Source organism: Ursus arctos, unplaced genomic scaffold, assembly GCF_023065955.2.
Source record: "Ursus arctos isolate Adak ecotype North America unplaced genomic scaffold, UrsArc2.0 scaffold_20, whole genome shotgun sequence".
Taxonomy (NCBI): domain Eukaryota; kingdom Metazoa; phylum Chordata; class Mammalia; order Carnivora; family Ursidae; genus Ursus; species Ursus arctos.
The window spans coordinates 25,854,454-25,873,402 of NW_026622875.1; the positions used below are offsets into that span (position 1 = coordinate 25,854,454).

The 18,949-nt window shown below is 32.7% G+C and overlaps 1 protein-coding gene across 6 annotated transcripts in view; it reads left to right on the forward strand.

The window, feature by feature from the left end:
• The window catches only part of STAG1 (STAG1 cohesin complex component), a 432,120-nt gene that overhangs the window by 253,174 nt on the left and 159,997 nt on the right, over window positions 1–18,949 (forward strand). For all 6 annotated transcript variants that reach the window (XM_026497089.4, XM_057315808.1, XM_057315810.1 and 3 more), the window contains 3 exons: window positions 1,170–1,374; window positions 15,127–15,278; window positions 17,236–17,309. In XM_026497089.4, coding sequence (XP_026352874.1) covers window positions 1,170–1,374; window positions 15,127–15,278; window positions 17,236–17,309 — 431 coding nt within the window. The remainder of the gene's footprint in view (window positions 1–1,169; window positions 1,375–15,126; window positions 15,279–17,235; window positions 17,310–18,949) is intronic.

The window sequence follows — 18,949 nt, forward strand, 5'->3', positions numbered from 1 at the left end:
CTAGGAAGACTCAGCCAACTCCTTCACTTCCTTTTTGAGGCTTAGTAAACCCCCTAACACTCATAAAGCACCAACATTTTACTTCCTTTTGGGGTATTTGACCAAGTGCTAAGAGCTCTTACCTTTCTCTGCTTTCCATTCCTTGCTCTTGGAATTTCCTCCTAATCTAAGTATTACACCAGTTCTCTTTCCTGAGATACCAACACAGCCCAAGCCTTCCCTCATAACTAATTTCCTAGCAGCAGTTTGGTCTAGAAAAAACAAAGAGCCATAAATTGAGAATATTCAGATACCATGTTCACAGAATTTCTCACTCTCTGCCTTATGAATTTATGTTTCTCTACCAAAATGTTTTAGGCTAGAGTAGGAAACCTCTAACTGATCGGGTTCAGTGTCATTTTCAAGTTGTCTGTTTGTTTTGTCTTATTTTAATACAAATTAGTTAACATATAATGTATTATTAATTTGGGAGTAGAATTTAGTGTTTCATCTGTTGTGTATAGCTCCCAGTGCTCATTATATCAGGTGCCCTCCTTATTGCGCATCATCCCATTACCCCATCCAATCTGGTAATACCAAGAGCCCATATTAGATTTCTTTTCTTTGAAAAGTTAATAAATCTGCTCTATAAAATAGAGTTAATAGAACATTTATGGTAAAATTGGAAGAAATAGGATTGTAGTTTGAGATGCGAAAAAATTAGTTTTGGACTTCTTAATGAAATACTTTTGAAATTCTCAATTCTTAAAAATTATATTTTAAAGAATTGAAATATGTTGTGTGATACAGAAATCCTGATTAGTTTGATCTGAATTCAATCACAAATATCCTTTCTAGTCAAAACTTCTGTAATTTTTTGTTGGTGTTTTTACTTCAAATTATCTCAATTAGGACCCCAGTGTAACAACATGGGAACTATTTTTTTTAATGTTGGCTTAGAATAATGAATTAAATACTTGTTCTAAATAACAGTTTTGAGCACTTCATGAATTATTTAGTTGTGGAAGATCAAATAAATATAAAGCTATCAGCGGACCTGTGTAAGTCACCTTCAGTATCTGTCCACATCTACTTTTGAGAAGAAAATGTTCCTTTATAGGTTGGAAAGAAAACTTTGATCAAATTGATATCATATGTCAAATTTATTATGTTCTTTTTATTCCTTTTAGGACAGTGGTGATTATCCCCTTACCATGCCTGGACCTCAATGGAAAAAATTTCGTTCAAACTTTTGTGAATTTATTGGAGTCCTGATTCGACAGTGTCAGTATAGCATAATTTATGATGAGTATATGATGGACACAGTAATCTCCCTTTTGACTGGTTTGTCAGACTCCCAGGTCAGAGCTTTTAGGCATACAAGTACCCTTGCTGGTAAGTAACCAACATTTTATTTCTTTTTCATTTAGTTTTGTTAAATATGTTCTATTGGTGTTTAAATGTATTTAGATTAAGTAATAATTACTGTGCTCCTGAAAAATACCATCCCTCCCCCTCCCCGAATTCATCTGAATGGCTTGTGTTATCTGTTTAGGTAAGATGTATGCCTATTTTGATAACTGGCATTTAATTGCCTTGAGAATGAAAATTGAAAATTTCTGGCAAATTTCAGCAAATCTCTCTTTCGACGTTTAATTATTTCAACACATGATTATATTATAATTCAAGAAATTTTAGGAGTCCCTATCTAGGCCATATTTTTTGGTTAAACCCCAAAATCAGTAGTTGAAATTCCCAATTCATAGTATTTTTTAAACTTAATTACATTGCTTTATTGCTCAATATTATAATGTAATGTAATAATACATATATATATATAATGTAATGTATACATATAATATATAATGTATACATATGACATATATATATAATATATAATATGATGTATACATATAACAATATAATGTATTATATATAATATAATATACATATAATAATATAATATAATGTAATGTAATAAAAATGTAATAATGTAATGTAATGTATGTAAATATTTGTTTATATATTTGAAACAGTTCTACCAAATGGCAGTTGCTACATAGCCAGCATTCTTCCTCTTCCTACTGCTATAATAACCTGAGTATACCCAGATGTAATATCTCTGAAATCAGGTCATTTAGGGAGGCTAGCTAATCTGAAGAATTGATGGATTAGTTTTCACTCTTTCATTTTAAAATTATCTAGAGAACTTCTCAGCCAAGGGTATTTATTTTTTTCTTGTTTCCCCATAATAAGGCAATTTCATTAATTTCGCAATTGTTCTATTTTCCCTCAACTACTTTAACTGTGCTTACCTAAAATGACTTTTCTTTTTCATCTATGATGTATAGCATGCACACGTGTGTGTACATGCACATGAGTGTAAATACTCCAGATTACATCCTTTTTAGTAGCAGTAACTTTGTCTGTATTCATCTTACACATTACAGTGACAAACACCAGATTTAATATCATTAATTTAATTTCATCTTGCATTTAAATTCAATTTCTCATTTATCGAATATATTTAAGTCACTGGTTCTCAAACTTTTGCATGCATCAGAATCATCTACAGGGCTTATTGAAACAGATTGCATAGCCATACCTCCAGAGTTTAGATTATGCTGATGCTGATACTTTGGGGAATACACATTGCAAACACGTGGTTTAAAATCTTGTCATTTTCTGGCTTAATCTGTTGCCTAAGGCCGATATGATAATATTACTTAGGGTCATGCATGTTTTTTTCCACTCCTCTTTTTTCATTTCCTTCCCCCCCCCCTTTTTAATGTAGTTGATCTATATTAGTGTCCATTATTTTCTTAGTTACATGTCTTTATGAAACAAACATGAAACACAGTTTATTTTCAAGAGTAACAGTTTCCTTATTATTAGGAAAAGAGAAAGGTCTACCCAATTTTATCTTTCTAAAAAGGTAAAATAAAAATACAGTTTATCGTTGAAAAAGTTTCTGTACAGAACCAACACCAAACAGTTTAAATTCTGTTTTGAGAGTATCTTCTTCCTCATTGGGAAGAAGAAGAGATCTTTTAAAAGATATTGCAAATACACTATTTGTTATTTTTAAATTATCTGATTACACATTTTTTTTCTTTCTAATTTCATGACTTTTAGTATCTTCATCTTAGTTTGCTTTTTTCTTTTTCTTTATATATTCCATTTTGTTTTCATCTTACTTTCCTCATGTACAGTAATGCCCATTTAGCTGGTTGTCAGATGCATAGTAAATGCAGCATTTTGAAATAAACAGACCTTAAAACATAAGATAGATATTGCTTCTGAATAGCCAACTTGCTCTCAGAATAAGTTAATTTTCGTTTCGTAAGACCAGGAGAGAAAGAGAAACAAGTGAACAAGAGAAAGAGAACAAGTGAACAGCCAGATGTAAAATGCTCTTCTGCTGATAGAATTATGAAATAACAGTTCATACCAAAAAGAAGACAAAAAATTTTGCTTAAACAAATATCGCGCGAGAGAGAACAATCTGGGGCTTCTCTGTTAGGGCAGGGTATTTTTTTTTTCAGGGTACTTCTCTTTAATCCAGAAATTTGTGTGCATTCTTTATAAAAGATTAAACATATGCCACGTACTCTGTTTAAGAACACAAGAGAAAGAATAATGTAGAAATAAGCAGAATAGTTTTACTTTTAAAATGTGTCCGTTTCCTGAAAAATCCACTTTCATTTGCATTTGTGCTCCACTACCATGTAAATGAAGTATTACTGTATTTTACTGACCTTATAGTGTATTTTACTGACTTCATTTCACCTCTCCTTTCCATTGGCCCATTTTCAGTGACTTTTATTATTGTATTGTTGTCCCTATATTTATCTTTCTGGCAATCTGTATATGCTAATTTTACATATACTTAAATATATTTTAATTATAGCTTTCCTTCTATTCCTTTTGAGTTGAGTAGCTTCCTCCTCCTTCCGGTGCCTTTCTGCCTTTCTTTTCCCACAATTTACCTGTGATCATGATAGCTTTTTAAACTGCTTGATAATGCCATTTTGTTTTTGCCTGTGCTCTTTGTATATCATTATCTAGCCTATTTGAATTTGAAATTATTTTTAAAAATCAGATATCAAGGAAAATGGAAGGAAATCAACATGATGTTTATTCTGATTTTTTTAAAGTGGAGACTTATTTTTCACGTCATTTTCAAATTTACTTCACAATATTACTGTAATTGCTATATGTCTGTATTCATGATCATATCTTCCAAGGCTCAGTTTCATAAAATGTGGGACTTCTCAGTCACCTACCCTTCAACAAAGCGCAGAGATCTTGCTTGAGAACTTAAGTCCAGATTCTGGGATAATAATTATCCATATTTTTAAGGATTTTTTTTCCTTATCTTTGCCCTCCTCTTTTTTTTTTTATGGTATGTATGCAAGGGATAGATTAAAAGATAATCATTTTTATTCACTTTGCAGGACGAGTCTTGGGGACTAGATAAAATGGGCAGGAACATTTAATCCTCTGCTTCAAAGACTATGTGCATGGACAGTTACAAGGCAGTTATGGCCAGATATGATTATCGGCTTTGGAATAAAATGCTCCTTCATATTGCTTATATCTTAGCTGAGAAGAGAGACAATCAGGTTAGTTGTTCTGTAGGGTACAGACGTGATGAGTTCCAGAGCTTCATAAGTCATCAGAGTGGTCTTATCAGTGGTACTTTTAATTGGTTTTCCAAATAACTCATTTTCTTATTCAGTTATATAATGTGTCCCTATTGTCAGTGTTTATGCATTGCATTTAATTGTGTACTTCTATCATATTTTTATTAAAAATTTTCATCATTTGGTAGTTCTTTAGGTCTGTTTATTCTACAGTTAACAGTACTCTCATTTTTCGTTTGGAGGTAAACTGTGTTTCCCCCTTTTTTGGAATTCTTTTGTCATTAAATTGAAACAGACTGTTAGCTATTAAATTCTATATTTTCCTTATTTTTTTTCTGTTCCCTTAATTGGAATTTTAAAACATACTCTCCCATTTGTTTGACTTAGCGTTTCACATTGCAGTACAATTTTCATTAACTATCAATCTTTAGAATTAAGTGCCCTTATTTGTATTCTAAATAGCTACCTCAGTTGGACATACTGTGGTTATAATTTATATAAGTAACATTTTGTTATTATTTTGGTGGATTTAGAATCTGAGACTGAGCATATTCATTTACTCCCCACTTTGATGAAATTTTCATGAGGAAAGTCTCTTTTTTCTCCCAAGGTCAAAATTAGATAGGATTCCCTTTGTTTTACGATTTTGTTGTTTGGTATTATGAAGATAATTCTACTCTCAAAGAGTCTATTTTTTAGATCTATAGTTAAATTCTTTTTAGACATTTGCTTTAAAAATGTATGCCAATACTTTATAGAGTGTTGATTTTAAATTTTTGTTAGGTGGCAATTTGCAGGATAAGTAATGTTGATTTAACTTTTTTATTTTTTGCTGTTTTCTCACCTGTGTAATTTTCTGTGGTGTTACAGATAAATTAATATTGACTACCACTCACTACTAAGGTGAAAATGCTAATTTGAACAAAGGAGGATTAAGAATATAAAATTTGTATTACTAGTAGCATGGTGATTGATTCTAATTTTTTCTAAAGTGAATTCTGGGAAAATTAGAAAGTGTGGTTAAGATCATCATATGACTTTACAGTGGCCTCAGTATGCTGGGAGGCCAGTCTTCATCAGTAGTTAATAATAGGTCACTCTCAGACCCTTGAGGGAGTAAACATTTCTTTATACCTTGTTGTTGAACATTATTATGTTTGTTTATGGTTGGTTTTATATTGAGATATGATTCATTGTTGATTAACATTTCTAACCCAGTCAGAATCTCTGGACTTTTTTAGTGTGAGGAAAGATACTGTATATGAAATTGCTTTGTTCTCCAGTCATAGACTGAAGATAATTTTGCCTCAGTAAATTGGCATCTTTCCTTTGGCTTTCAGTTGCTGAAACCATAAAATATAGTGGTTCAAAAAAATGGGTGCTGTGCCAGACTGTCCAGATTCATATCCCTCACTGCCTTTTACTAGTTGGATAACTTGGACAAATCCTTAATTTACCTGGCCTCATTTTCTTACATGCAAAGTGAGGAAGATCATGATAGCTACCTCATTAAGAGAGATTAGGAGAGCATGGACTAGTGCCTGACATTTAGTAAGCTGCTCCTATTATTCTGTAATGACAAGAAGAGCTAATAGTGTTGGCAGTGTTTCACTTCATTCATGTTTTTACTCAGAATATATTGAACACCTACTCCATTTTAGTAATAAAAGACATTGCAAGTTGGGAAGTAAAGAAATTAGATCTTTCAAAAACTTAGGAAAACTAGAAGCATGCGTTTTCATTTTGCTTATTTTTTAGCTCTTAGGTCCCAAATTCTATTTATTAAATTCAATTAAGTATTTTAAAGCTCTTGACTAGACAGAATATTTTTGGTTTCTGTGGGACTTGAAAAATTTAGGTAAATCTGACATCATCAAAAAGTAGAGTATTGAGTGTAAATAATCTCTTCTTCATATTTTTTCTTGTTTCATTTTTTTTATTCTTCTGAAGTCTTACTTTCTCATTGCTTTATACTATTACTGTTGCTTTTTTTTTTTTCTCTTTATCACTTTTTTTTTTCTTACCTCTCCTCTTAACACTTTGCAGGATTTGTATAGAGTAGACTTTAGGGTTCTCATGGGATTAATGCACAATAATTAACCAAATTCATGAATGCCATTATATCTATAAATTTACCCATAAAATACAGTAAACTTAAAAAAATGCAATTATGTAAATTGGTAAATATTTATTTCCAATGTTAAATGTAGGTATCTATGGAAGTGTGTTAAGTTTTCTAGTTAAAGAACCTTCATTTTCTTAGATTTATCTCTTTCTTTATCAAGTATGAAAATTAGCTTTCTTTTGGGGGCCAGTTTTTATAAAGAAACCATGATTTTAAAATCATTTTACAAACTTGCATATCTTTTATTCATTAGCTTGGTGACATTAGACAAATAACTTCTGTGCCTCATTTTTCTCATCTGTGTACTATTAATGCTAATAATCCCATCTCATAGGAATGTAAGGCTTAAATGAATTCGTGTTAAATGTTTAGCATTTACAAGTCACTCAGTAATTGTCTGATATTATAACTACAATAGAATGACAAAGCTTACTTGGCTTAGTTCTGAAGAGGGCAGAGAAGTTGAGAAAATTTTTTGTGTATTTTTCATAAACATTTCCATATCGTACATTTAAACATTTTCTGTGCATCTAAGATTACTATACTGACTATAGAGTATTCAGAAAAGGAGAAAAGTACAAAAATAAAAATTAGCCATAATTATACCACCTCATCATTGTGCCCAGAACATGTTGGTATTTCCTTTCTTTTCTCATATGCATATTTATGAGGATTTTTTGTTTTATTTTAAAATAAATAATAGGATCAATTTTGTAGTGTGCATTTTCTGTGCTTTTCATTATTTATAATCATGTCTGATACGGCAGGTTCATTTTCTACAATCTAGATGTCCTTTAAATTATTTAACTTTTCTACCATTGTTTAGATCCTTTGTCTTTTTTTGGAGTCCTTATCATCTTTTACTTTCTTTCTTAATTTATTCTCTCCTTTTTGGTTAGCTTATTCTTTGAGAAAGCGTTTTGAGGAAGTATGTATTTGAGACTTTACATGCCTGAAAAGTATATTAGATCCTCATGCTTAATTTTCTTCAAAGTTTTTCCTCTAGCTTCCAGTGTTTCTGTTGAGAGGTCCAGTGCTGTTTCAACTTCGGATTCTAATCCTGTTTCTTGTCTCTGGAAGCTTTTAAATTTTTCTCTTTATTCTTGGTGTTCTGAAATATCATGGCGATATACCCTAACATGTATATATTTTTTCCTATTCATTATGCTTGGCGCTCTTTGTTGAATATTTGCTTGGATGTTAATCTCTAGAGGTTTCTCATTTTCCGAGTCTTTTTTTTTTAAACATTGTTTCATGGATTTAATGTCTTCTCTTATCTCTTTGTTAATGTTAATTATTACTTTGAAGTTTTTTTTCAGCTCCCTACTCTTTTCTTCTGATTCTCTGCTCTTATCCCTCTCTTTCATGTTGGAAACTTTCATCAAATATCTGTTTCTTGGTTCTTTACTCTTGCTAAGAGTGAGACACTAAAAAGGCAATTACTAGAGAGGGAGGGTGTGTGTGTGAGAGAGAAAGAGAGAGAGGAGAGAATGTGTTGTGTTTGACAGGATGAGACAGTGGCTCTGTCTTCTTTCGTGAGCATCACTGTAGAACAGTCTTGTGGTCAGCTAGCGTTTTCATCATAGACCCTAAACTGTCGGTATTGATAATTATTTTCCCTGGGGAAGTTAAGCTTCTTTGCAGAAGGATCTTCAATCTACTTAAGTTTGGTTGCTCTCTACCATTTGGGAGTTGGGCAGGATGAAACAGCATCCAGGGCATTCTGCACTTTACATATGTCCCTCTTCTGTGTTTGATGATTCCAAATCTCTTGCTCATTTTATTGAGGGAATGAACTTTCTGGACTTCCAAGATGGGTGTGTGGTGGAGAAATTGCTTGACTGCCTAAGTTGGTATAGAGGCTTAGGGATTTAACTACTTATCATACAAACTTTGAAATAATACTCTTTTCAGACCTTACTTTCCTCCATCTTCTGTGGAGCCTTGTACCTGTAATTCCTCAATGCTTCTGGGTTCTGCAGAGCAAAATAGTTTTTTTAATTTTTCTTTTTGATACATACAGTTGTAATTCCTTTTTTGACCATTTGGTTTGATTTGTATGCTCTTCCTCATCCTTCTGCTTTCCATGTACATAGATTAATATATTGTAGTTTGGGTTTACAAGTATTTTTCTCAATTTATTGAAGATGAAATTTGTTTTCTCTTTGTTATTTTGGTTGGGTTTTTAAGAGATAGAGGGATTAGTTAAATCTCTTTCATTTTGGGTACCTGGTTGGCTCAGTTAGTAGAGCATGTGACTCTTGATCTTGGAGTTTGAGCTCAAACCCCATCCATGTTGGGCATAGAGTTTACTTAAAATAAAATTAAATTAAAAAAAATTTAAAAACCTTGATCATTTAGAAAGTAGATATTTGTTACAAGCCTTTTTGTTTGTTAAAACTAAAGGAGGAATAAAATCATCCCTCTTTTAAAAATATAATTTGCCCCATTATCAAACATTTCTGTGGCGTACAGTGATAGTTTTCAAAAGTATACTAGGTATCATTAAATATAAATGAAGTTTTTTAGTTTTCATTTCTATGTTTAGGAACACACGCATGTAAATTGTTGGATATTGATTAAAAGAGTCTGCAATCTTAATTTCAACCATCCCATTTGCCAATAACCATTTCTTTTTGTTTCATTGGTTTTCTTTTATGTTCCCAATTCCAGTATTGTTTTTCTTCTGTTGGGACTTTAAATCCTCTGATGCTATATTTTTAGTGTTCTTCACACCCTTCATATCTTCACTTCCTCTACTTTCCTAGCTTAGATCCTTTCATCCAGATTTATTATAATCATGTCCTTCTTCATAGCCTTAACATCCTTGCCTCTGTCTCCCTCCATCATACCTCCTTGGAAAAACCTATCCTCCATACTGCTCCATACCTGCACCAGAGCATCTGAAAGTGATTGAAGAAAAACACATAATCCTAATGGCTGGGCTTTAGATTTTTCTCACAGGTGGACCTTTAATGTTGTCCAGCAATCGTATTAGAGTACTACATAGATAGATATTCCTACTTTCTTACAAGATTATTTCATACCTTCTCAAAACTGTAACATCTGTTCTCTTTTTTTTCACACTTAGCAGATTATTTTTGCTTGCTTAGTAGAGACAACAGAGAATTCTTCAAGGATTAAACCTACTTATCTAGGTGCAGCTGCACCCCTATACTCTACTTTTTTCTCTTATTACAGTTATCTCTAAGGTTGATCCTTGCCTTTGTGCTATAGATCTGACCCCTGTTCTCCACTTCAAGAACTTTGCTCTTCAAATTGTTTTCTCTCTACTGACTTCAGTTTCCCCACTTTTATAATTTTACCATTATACTAATATGCTGTGGTAGCTCTCATCTTTTAGAAACATTCTCTGTTAGTTAAGGCTCTCCAGAGACAGAACCAATAGGAGATATACTTACTTACTTACTGATAACACACATACATACCGAAATATGTATGTATATACCAAGATCTATTTGGGGAGAGGGAGTTTTATTTTGAGGAGTTGGCTCACACGTTTGTGGGAGCTGGCAAATTTGAAATCTGTAGGGTAGACCAGCAGGCTAGAAACAGGCTGGAGTTGTACAGTCCTGAGGCAGAAATTGCTTCTCCAGGAAACCTCAGTATTTTGTTCTTAAGGTGTTTAAGTGACTAGATGAAACCCACCACATTACTGAGGGTAATTTCCTCTACTTAAAACCAGCTGATTGTAGATGTTAACCATATCTACAAAATACCTTCACAGTAACACCTGGATTAGTGTTTGATTAAATAACTGGTTACTGAAGCCTAGCCAGATTGACACATAAGACTGACCATTACATCCTCCCTTGTTTCCTCATGGCCTTCTAGTTACATTTCCTATGTTTTCTTTATGGTAAATCTCAACTATTTCTATTCACTGTCTTTACTTACTCTCCTCCTATTCTCTTTAAACCCACTCCAATCAGCTTTCTATTTTTGCCACATCACTGTCTCTGCTCTTGTTGCAGTCAGCAATTACCTTCTTACCGTCCAAATCACTGGGAAGCTCCCAGATGTTATCTTTTCTCTCTCGATAGACGTAGCTCCTTCTTCTTGAATCACTATCTTCACTTGTTTTCTGGAATACACACTGTCATAGTGGATCTTAGAAAGCTAAACTGTAAATATTGTATTATCTCACAACTCAATTTTTAGACCTTTTAATCTTTTGTCTTTATTCACTCCTTAGGGAATGAAGTGAAAACCAATCCCATAGTTTTATTATTTCTGTCAAAAAATAATGATAGTGGAAGAGGTAATATAGTCACATGATTTAAAATTCAAAATAAAAAACTGTATGGTAAAATGTCATTCTTGTTCCCATGGCTCTTAGCCATCAAATTCTCTTCCTTGAAGGCAACCAGAGTTGCCAGTCTCATATATTTTTATCTAAAGATTATGAATATAATAGCACATACATACTCAATGAGAGATAGTATGATGTACTGCTTAAGAACTTGGACTGTGGAGCACGACTGCCTGTAATCAAATTTTGTCTCTGCCAGTTACTGGCTGTGTAACTGGCAAATCTCTTAGCTGATCGGAAACTCAGTTTTCTTCAATGTACAAAAGGAATAATTAAAATATACTTAACTTTGATAGCGTTGTGAGGTATATGATGAATAAGTACGTGTAAAGAGCTTAGAAGAGTGACTGGCACATAAAAATAAATAGCACATTCCTTCTTTTTGCATAAATGGTAGCATAATATACATACTGACAGGCATCTTTTTTTTTCATCAACAAATATCTTGGTGGGCTTTTCTTTTCGGCACATAAATCATGCCTCATTTTTTTCTAATGGCTGAATTGTTATTCATTGGATGGATGTACTGTCTAGTTTTAAGGCTCTAAATAACAATGTCTTTGATGATGGCTTCCAAATGTCTAGTACTAGATATTTCCACTTAGATATCTAATAAGCACAAAGCTTCCTAATTACCCTTGCCTTTTCTTTTTATCTTACTTTCTACATTATAACCTATCATGTGTTTTATTTTGTTTTTGTTTTTGTGTTTTTAGCTCTACCTTCAAAATCTCTCTACCTATTGCGACCACTTTAATCTAAGCTAGCATTGCTTTCCTGAGCTGCTCAAAGCCAACAACTTGAGAATCATCTTTGCAAACTTCTGGCAAAATATTTTCAGCTCCTAGTGTTCTTCTATTTGGTTTCCTTTCTTCCAGTTTTATTCTTCTGTAATCTGTTCACACAGCAGTTTTAAATCTAAATCAGACTATTTCCCACTCACACCATATTTTTCAGTGGGTCTTAACCTCATTTAGATTTCGTTCCCGAGTTCTAACTAGATCCTAGTAGAACTCTTGTAACCTGGCCTCTTGATTTCTTCCTTACCCCTTATTTCCTGCCTCTAGCTGCTTCTGTGCTTCAGCCACAGCAAATCCCTTGCTCTTTTATGAATGCCCTCCTCGTAACAATTTATCTCATAACCTTTGTACTTTTTACTCCCTCTCCCTGGAACACTGTTTTGTCATACAATTACATGCTCATTCCCTCACTTAATGCTCATATGTGAGCTCTGCAGAGAGGCCTTCCTGTCTGACTACTTTTTACTTTCTAGCTTTTTTATCATACTTTTTAAAAATCATACTGTATTTTTCTTTATAGATTTTTTCATTAACTGACATACTTTTTTTCATTTGTATATTCTATATTTGTTTATTGTCTTCTCCACACTAGAATGTAATAATCATGAGGGTAGGTACTCTGTTTCATTCACTTTTGTACTTCTTGTATGTAGAACAGTGCGAAGTACATGTTGGATCGATAAATGAGGAAACAATAAATAAGTGTTTATTGAACTCTTTGTGGGAAAGACTAGTTTTTTAATTACCAATCTGTCACAACATAATGCTTTTGTGAAATGCAATAAAATGAAGTATATGTTTCTTAAAGTGTCATTTTATATTAAAGTCAATAGACATAAGATCACTGTCAGATTGTTACAAAAATTTCTAAAAACATACTTTCAGATTGGTATTGATTATGAACTGTTAACAAACTGTTGGTGGTCAGCACCTATTTGCAGACCATTTGGGTAGCACAGCACTAAAACAAGTTTGCCATTCTGTAGCCTGCAGTTAAAATTCAAATGCTAAATGAAGTATTTTTCTATTCGGTAAACAAGGAGAAGCTACTTCAAAGCCAGTGGCACAGAATCCAGGCAGAATTCCTGTAGGATTATTAATTTATAAAATAGTTCCTTTAGTAATATCAGTAAAATTTAGTTAGTGTTCCCTCTATGCAGGAAGGAATCTTTCACTGGACTCAGACATCACAATCCCCATGTTAGTGTATGTCATTAAATTAGAAGTGTCTCTTCAGTAGCTGTTTATTTGCTAATATGTTGGTATGTGAAATGAAAATTTCACCAAATTTTAAGTTTTACAGATCAATAAGCATTTTATTTCAGTAAATAATGCTCTATTATGATACTTCTTTGAAAATTTATTGATCGTTTTGCATTTTTATTTGTTTTAGTATGTTGATTTTTTGTGTTTATATATCTAGGATGGGAGGAGGGTCATTACACAATGGCAGTTGGAGTTTGGGATCTGGAGTCACAAGGAGATATATAGCTAAAAGCAAAGCCTTTTTTGTTTTTTTTAAGATTTTATTTGTGTGTGAGAGAGAGTATGCATGCATGTACAAGTTGGGGGAAAGGGCAAAGAGAAAGGGAGAAGCAGACTTCCAGCTGAGCAGGGGGCCCAATGCACAGGACTTGATCCCAGGACCTCAAGATCATGACCTGAGCCAAAGGCAGACACTTAACTGACTGAGCCATCTAAGCACCCCAAAAGCAAAAGTCTTTAAATTGAAGAAAATCTGTGTCTTGGCTTCCACTTGTGAATTCCAGCCAGGGTTGGTGTTAATTTTAATGCTTTCTGACTCCTTGATCTACAAGTTATTTTGTTTTGGGGATCTAGAAGTATATACTGAATTAAGCTCCATTGGGTATGATTTTGTATGCTCAGGGCAAACTCTGTTACACTGTTTTCCCTGACTTGGGCAGTGTGAATGCCCCATATCCCTCCTATCTTTGAGCTATTCTCCTTTTTTATACAGATTAATTTAAAAAGTACTTTTAACTTTCATAGTATCATCAGATATCCTATTGACAATGTGTAAAATATTGTAAAATGACTAGCCTGTATTTTGAAACAATATTTCTCAGTTTACTATATTGAGACATTGTATATTACAAAAGAAATATTTCCATGAAATATATTTCTAAGTGGTCACTAACAAATATATTTGTTTACATCTTGTCTTATATTTTAGCTTAAGGGTAGTAATCACTACATATGGATTTGGCAAATGCAGATAGTCTCAGGTTGACAAATTGTGTGTGTGTAGAGATAATATAGTATTATGTATATTTATGTGTGTAATTAAAAGGAAGTTAGTGAAGTTTTAAGAGAAATGCATGTTCATATATAGTTATGGATATGTTTGCAGATAAGTAGATCAGTATTCCAAAACATTGATCGGTTCATTTTTCATTACTGTACATTCATTCATATTTGCAGATAAATAAATAACCTAGAAGAAAAAAAAAAGGAAAGTTATTTTACCTGCACAAACTCTCTTATTCCTTTACCGATATTTTCTACACTATCACCATTTCAATAATGGAAATAAATATGAATAGAGAAAAGTTTAAGGTTTGTATCATACCTGTTTCTCAGATGACTTGAAATAGAAGTTTGAAAATATTTAAAGATTTGCAAATATAAGTGAACATTGACACTGTGGGGAAAATAGGTTAATCAGAAGTTCACATGATACATTTTTAATTAATGAGTTTGATAGGGTCTGTATTTCAGGGTTTGGAGGTTATGCCATTCACTGAGGTGAGGAAGAGAACCATATTTCTGAATAAAGATCATAAATTGATTGTAAACATCAAAGGCATCTTTGAAGTGTCTAAGTTAAAAAGGTATTACGGAAGCAATTGTGTATACACAGAATTTGTGGTCAGAATAGAGTTCTAATAGGCTTGATTAGTATGCCCTCACTAAAGTATGCATATTTGAGGGTGGGAAGCGGGGTTGTTAAATCTTTCTTGCTGATAGTTAGGATGAGGCTGTTTTTAAGTGGGAAATGTCAGTGAACCAAGCTATAAATACTGAGGCACAGAAAGTTATGTTGCAACCTAAGATGACTTTTTTTTCTATAAAATAAGTTTGTTTTTTTTAAATGTATGACTGAGTTGTAAACATAGAAACTGACTAGTTTCTTTCCTTCATCCGTTTCCATTATAAATTTATAATCTTCTGAATGAAGATCTGATGAATGGGTGAATACCATAATTTTCCTTTATTTCATAGCCATGAAGCTCATGACTGCGTTGGTGAATGTTGCCTTAAACCTCAGTATTCATCAGGATAATACACAAAGACAATATGAAGCTGAGAGAAATAAAATGATTGGGAAGAGAGCCAATGAAAGGTTAGAGTTACTTCTTCAGAAACGCAAAGAGGTAAGTTTCATATTTCGTATTCTCTGTAAAAAAGTGAATGTGTATTTTAAATTTATTTAAGTTACACATTATGTGATCTCAAACTTTTCAGGTTAACCTGGAATGTTCATCAGTGATGATCTGAGTGCTGAGTGCTTTCTCCATGACTTCTGTGTGTGTCTATCTCTAAATTTCTCCTTTCTATAAAGACACCAATCATATCGGATTTGGGGCCCACCCTACTCCGGAATGACCCCATATTAACTAACTATATCTGCGTAAGAGAATCGTAAAACAATCCTCCTTTTGAGAGAAGATAGTCTGGGGGTTAGGTAACTCAGAAGGATTGTCAGTCTGTGAGTTCAGAAAGCATAATAAATACTAAGGTCAGAGCTGGGGGTCAGTGAAGCTGCATTTCCAGAAGGAAGCCAAAGACTACTTATTAGCTAATAAATAAGGCATTCCTGTGAATAAGGTTGGTTCCAGGTTTACACTGAAATTTTCACATATGTGCTGAAAGTGTTTTAAACTTGCTTTTTAGTAGGTAACATTTTTATTTGCCCAGTCGGAAATAAAATTTTAAATCTACAATATTAGTCTGTATTTTAACTTGAAAAAAGAATAATAGCATATTGGTACAAATAAAATATCAATGAATAATCTGTTATAATAGGCAACAGGAAGCAGCAAACTTATGCCTAAATTATTACCCATAACTGTATTAGGATGTTAGGGCTGCTATAACAGCTACCACAAGCTGAGTGGCTTAAAGAACAGAAATTTATAGTGTCACAGTTGTGTAAGCTAGAAGATGAAGATAACTCCCAATTTCTCCATGACGTCCATGTGTGTTTCTAAATTTCTCCTTTCCATAAAGACACCAATCATATTGGATTTGGGGCCCACCCTACTCCAGAATGACCCCATCTTAACTAATTACATCTGCTACAATCCTATTTCCAAATAAGGTTTGAGGTGTACTGGGGCATCAGGACTTCATCATATGAATTTCTAAGGAACACAGTTAAAATCATAATATATACCATACTTGAAGTATTGTGAAAGTAAATTTTGGAACTGTGCGTCAGTAAGTACTACTAACCAAACTATGTGCCTCTTATAAATTAATTTTTTATATAATAAATGCACCAAAAGTAATTTTTAAAACTTACAGTAAGTTGCAGTAATTTGAATGATTTACTATGTAAGTATTCCCAGTCTTATTTCCATAAACCTGAAATGAAGCATACAGCAAAAGAATAAGTCAGAAGGAAGTTTATTCTCTCATTCTTGTATGTAATAAAAGCAAATTTTTCACTGAGTATTACCACAAAACAAAGTATAATAAGAACTATCACTTGGAATATAATTTTGTATCAGTGCTTTTATTCCCGTTGAGCAGTTGAATAAGCTCAAACTTTAATCAGGAGTATTGCCTGAATTTTATATCATTGCTGTACTGTTTTATTTTGTTGCTGCATTCCACCACTAATGGTGAGGATCCTTCCTATCTTCTATGCCTTCTGTATTGGGAACTTGACCTACTCTCAGTTATGGACTAAACAGATGCAGAGTAATATTTGGATACTTCAGGTAGAATAGTAAGTTTATTTTACAGTGATAAATATCATAATCAAGTCTGACCTGCAAAACAAGCCAGGTACCTGACTTTGTTGGAAGAGGTATAGAAATTGAGGCTTCTTCCCAAAGCTGGTAGTATTTTGGGGATTGGAAGCTGGCCGCAGTTAGCCACACCACTCCTTGTTAGTCATTATGTGTATATGTGAAGAAAGACAAAGGAGTTCTAAAGTCAGTATAGTAAAGCTGTTAAAGTAATGCAAGAGTACCTGTTGAATAGTAAGTGAGAAAAAGGATTGATAATTACCAAGAATGAGAAGAACCAGGAATTAAAAATAACTGAAACTGTACATTTCAAGTAAAATAATCAGGGTATAATTTTTTTTTCTTTTCATTTCAGCTACAAGAAAACCAGGATGAAATTGAAAATATGATGAACTCTATTTTTAAGGGTATATTTGTTCATAGATACCGGTAAGGAATTTTATAAATCACTTTAGATTTTTAACTTAAATGATTTGTTGCTTCTTTGTAGTCCTAGGTAATTATAAAAATATGAAACTTTCTATTTGTTTTGTATTCTGGAAAATAGCATTGGCTGTAAAGGCTAAAGAAGTATCATGCTGTTGTTGTGGAGGAAATTGCACCACTACCACACTCTTGCAAATTCAGAACATATACTGTTAGAGGCATTCCATGTACTTACATTTGTACTGATGGAATATTAATTAATATGATATCATTAAGTTAATATGGCCTTAATAAAATGTTATTGTCTTGGTATTTGGAAAAAAAAAATCAATGCCCTACTTCCTGCCCTGTGATACTTATCTTGTTCTATGGTCAGATTGACCAACAGTCTTTTAAAAATACCTTTATGAAGATAAGATAAAAGTTGGCAGAAGAGGGTACCTCTGTAAATAAGCAACAGCTCTTCTTCTTCTTCAGCTGTACAGATGAAAATAGAAGCAAGGCATTTGCAAAGTATTTTTGTCATAATCCATTACAAACAAGCTTTAAATTACTAATACATTATTACTAATACATAATTACTAGTACATTATTAAACAGCATATTTCACAGAGAATTAATGAATCATATACATATATTTGTTACCTTCTGTTAATTAGGCATGATATGATATGTTTAGGTAGATAGACATAGATAATAGAAAAACTGTTTTTAGACACATTTGAGATTTTAATTGGCCAGTTAATTTAAAGTTAGTTAAAACAGGGAAATCCATTTTTTAAAAAAAAATTAACTTTGATATTTTAACTTAAACATTTTATTTTAATTCAAAACATAAAAAGGTCTTTTGATCTTCTTGGTGTTTATTCAAAGAAGAAGAAAACACTAACTCAAAAAGATATATGCACCCCCATGTTCATTGCAACATTATTTACTATAGCCAAGATAGAAAAACAACCTATAGATGGATGAATGGATAAAGAAATTGTATATATACAATGGAATATTATTCAGCCATTAAAAAATAATGAAATCTTGCCATATAAAATAACGCGGATGGACCTCAAGAGCATTATGCTAGGTAAAATAAGTCAGGCAGAGAAAGAAAAATATTGTGGTGATATATGTAGAATCTTAAAACAAAAAAAACAAGCTCATAGATAACAGAGAACAACAGATTGGTGGTTGCTGGAGGCAGGATGTGTGGGAGAAATGGGTAAAGGGGTCAGAAGCAAAAAGAAAAAAAAATATGGTGCACTACTGAACAACCCAGAAAATAGTTTACTGTTATCTAATAATTTGTGGTATCTTCTATATAATTAGGAAATTTAGGCAAGTTTAATAAACTTGCACTTAACTTCCTTAATGGGTAATGGAACTTTTAGAAAAAAACCTGAAAGTTAAAAATACACTGGGAAAATCTGTTTAATAGCTGATTAAGAAAAGATACTGAGAGAGACTGTACAGCCTGATAGGGACACATACTACACACGCTACACACACACACACACACACACACCCACACACCCTAAAGTTGGAGATATTTGGGATTTGTGGTACTAGTTCAACCAATTAAAAAAAATAAAAGCCACCTGTCTTTCTAGGAAACTTAAAAATAAGAAAACAGAATTGTTTATATTTAC